This window comes from Seriola lalandi, unplaced genomic scaffold (assembly GCF_002814215.2).
Source record: "Seriola lalandi dorsalis isolate HSWRI2012SDOR001 ecotype SW California unplaced genomic scaffold, Sedor1 jcf7180002050793, whole genome shotgun sequence".
Taxonomy (NCBI): Eukaryota; Metazoa; Chordata; class Actinopteri; order Carangiformes; family Carangidae; genus Seriola; species Seriola lalandi.
The window spans coordinates 1-2160 of NW_019521346.1; the positions used below are offsets into that span (position 1 = coordinate 1).

General features: G+C 39.3%; 1 protein-coding gene across 1 annotated transcript; it reads left to right on the forward strand.

The window, feature by feature from the left end:
- The first annotated feature begins 6 nt into the window (after positions 1 to 6).
- LOC111649442 (flotillin-2-like) lies at positions 7 to 2129 on the forward strand. Its single transcript, XM_023399190.2, has 2 exons — positions 7 to 107; positions 1079 to 2129. Exons 1-2 carry the CDS (start codon positions 30 to 32, stop codon positions 1256 to 1258), a joined length of 258 nt encoding a protein of 85 aa, XP_023254958.1. The 5' UTR covers positions 7 to 29; the 3' UTR covers positions 1259 to 2129.
- Positions 2130 to 2160: the final 31 nt, after the last annotated feature.

Here is a 2160-nt window from a genome sequence, read left to right on the forward strand (position 1 = left end):
AAGCCGTCGGCAAGGCGGAGGCCGAGAAAATGAGACTGAAGGCGGAGGCCTACCAGCAGTACGGAGAGGCAGCTAAGAGTGCACTGGTCCTCGAGGCCCTGCCTAAGGTAACACATACGCCGCTTCTCCAAGTGTCCTTAAAGTTCCGTAGTACACAACCATGAGCCAGTGCTAACTAAGTGTATGATTTCCCAAACTAGGAAATATTTTCATCAAGTCACTACATTGATAGAAAATGAGTCTGTTAAATATGAAGATCCTGCCATGAGAGAGTAAGCTTAGGAGAGAGACTGGAAACAGCCTGTTGTGTCTAAATGTAATAAAGCTGCCCACCAGCCCCTCTAAATGTTTTGTTACATCATGTTTGTTAAATCCTCTCAGCATCACTCAACACAAGCACCTTGAAAGCTGCAGCTTGTTTAGCTTTAAGAGACTAGCATTGGTTGGATTTTATACATAATGCAGTGATATTGCCATGTAGAAACTTTTGTTTCAGTACTCAGCTCTCGAACCCAAATTCAAAACTGAACCCCAGAGGGTAAAAAGGTTGTTGTTTTTCAGACAGCTAGTTATGAAATGATGGCTAAAGTAAAGGAAAATGACAGCTCTCAGTCAGTGTTAGCGATACAGACACTACTATCGGAAATGCTGCCTTAATACTGGAACAGGTTTTTGATATAGGTGAGTACTGATAGGACAACTAGTGTAGGAAGTTTTATTTATTCCTACATTTATTTTTTTTTTAATGATTGACAGTCAAATAATTAAAAGAAATATTCTATTATATTCATGTATCTGTTCATGTTTTACAAAGGCCCATGCCATAAAACAATGATAGCAAACATATCACATCCATACAAGGTTAGTAGTATACAGATGTTGATTTTTTTTCAATGCAGTGGTATCGGATCAGTACTCAGTATCAGCTAATCAAAAAAATGGTATTGGAACATGTCTAGTCTCAGTCTTACCTTGTGATCATCACAGTCGTTTCATCTTGCGAATATTATTTATTTTACTTATTTTATATGGCCGATTTTGTTCGGCTTAGAGTTCACATTTAACCGTATCTTTGCAGATTGCGTCCAAGGTGGCAGCGCCATTAGCCAAGACCAATGAGATTGTCATCCTGAACGGGGAGGGCAGCCGTGTGACAGGAGAGGTAAACCGCCTTTTGGCTGAGCTACCTGTGTCTGTCAAAGCTCTCACTGGAGTGGATTTGTCAAAGGTAAGCAGGCTTCATAATATGGAGTTGTAACAGTGTAAATGTATATGTATTATTACTAAATCCACGAGGGAGTTTTGTCAGTGGCCAAAAATGACGTCTTTGCTTTGTCGGACAACACTGAAAAAGCTAGCTAGCTTAGCTGATGTTTCTTCGTTTGTCTGCGCACATGCTTCTATTTTTGTGTGTGCTGATTTGATTTAATTTAATTTCTTATTTATTTATGTTTGTTTGTTTCCTCCAAAGGGGGGCATGTTGGCCAAAGACACACAACAAACAAAAAAACAGCCTTTTGTTATTGGGTGGTTATAATGTACCATTCAGTATTTAATTAAAGGTGTACTCCAGTGATTGAGTGTTGCACTTTCATAAAGTCATAGTAAAATAAATCAAAGGCCAAGATGCTCTTTTGCTTATTAACACCCACCTCTGTTAAAACTCCACAACTCAGGTTCTTAACACAGATTTTCTAGTTAAATATTTGTAGTGTCTAAAGCTAAGCTGAGACTTTGATGACAATATCAGTGTTATTTTCTGTTGAGTAGACTCATGTCGCGTGAACTGATCTTTAAATGTAATGTAGTGTAATATAAAAACAGTGGAATGCCTCTTTAAGTTTGGCCTTGACAGTATGGCGTGAATTGCATGTTTATTTTTAAGGTCAATTTAAGACAAACAAAAGTGTCTCAGAAGACGACTTTTATTTCACATCAACATTTTTGTCACATTCAGTTTTGCCAGCCGCAACAGTGTGGCAGGTAGTGCGTGCGTCACTGCAACAGCATCACTACCATGCAGGTTACAGTCACCAAAGTTTACAGGTGTTGAAATGAAAATTAAGGCGGGGTTTGAAGATGGTTGTGGTCTATTGGAATTGGAGGCGCTAGGGCTGGTGTGATCCCATCTCAAGATGCTCTCCAGCAGCTTTCTGTCTC

What these genes read in the sequence shown, in the direction of transcription:
- LOC111649442 (XM_023399190.2), top strand. Translation starts at nt 30, where the DNA reads ATGAGACTGAAGGCGGAGGCCTACCAGCAGTACGGAGAGGCAGCTAAG. An exon ending in TCCTCGAGGCCCTGCCTAAG is followed by an intron (nt 108 to 1,078) that starts GTAACACATACG and finishes GTATCTTTGCAG; the next exon opens with ATTGCGTCCAAGGTGGCAGC.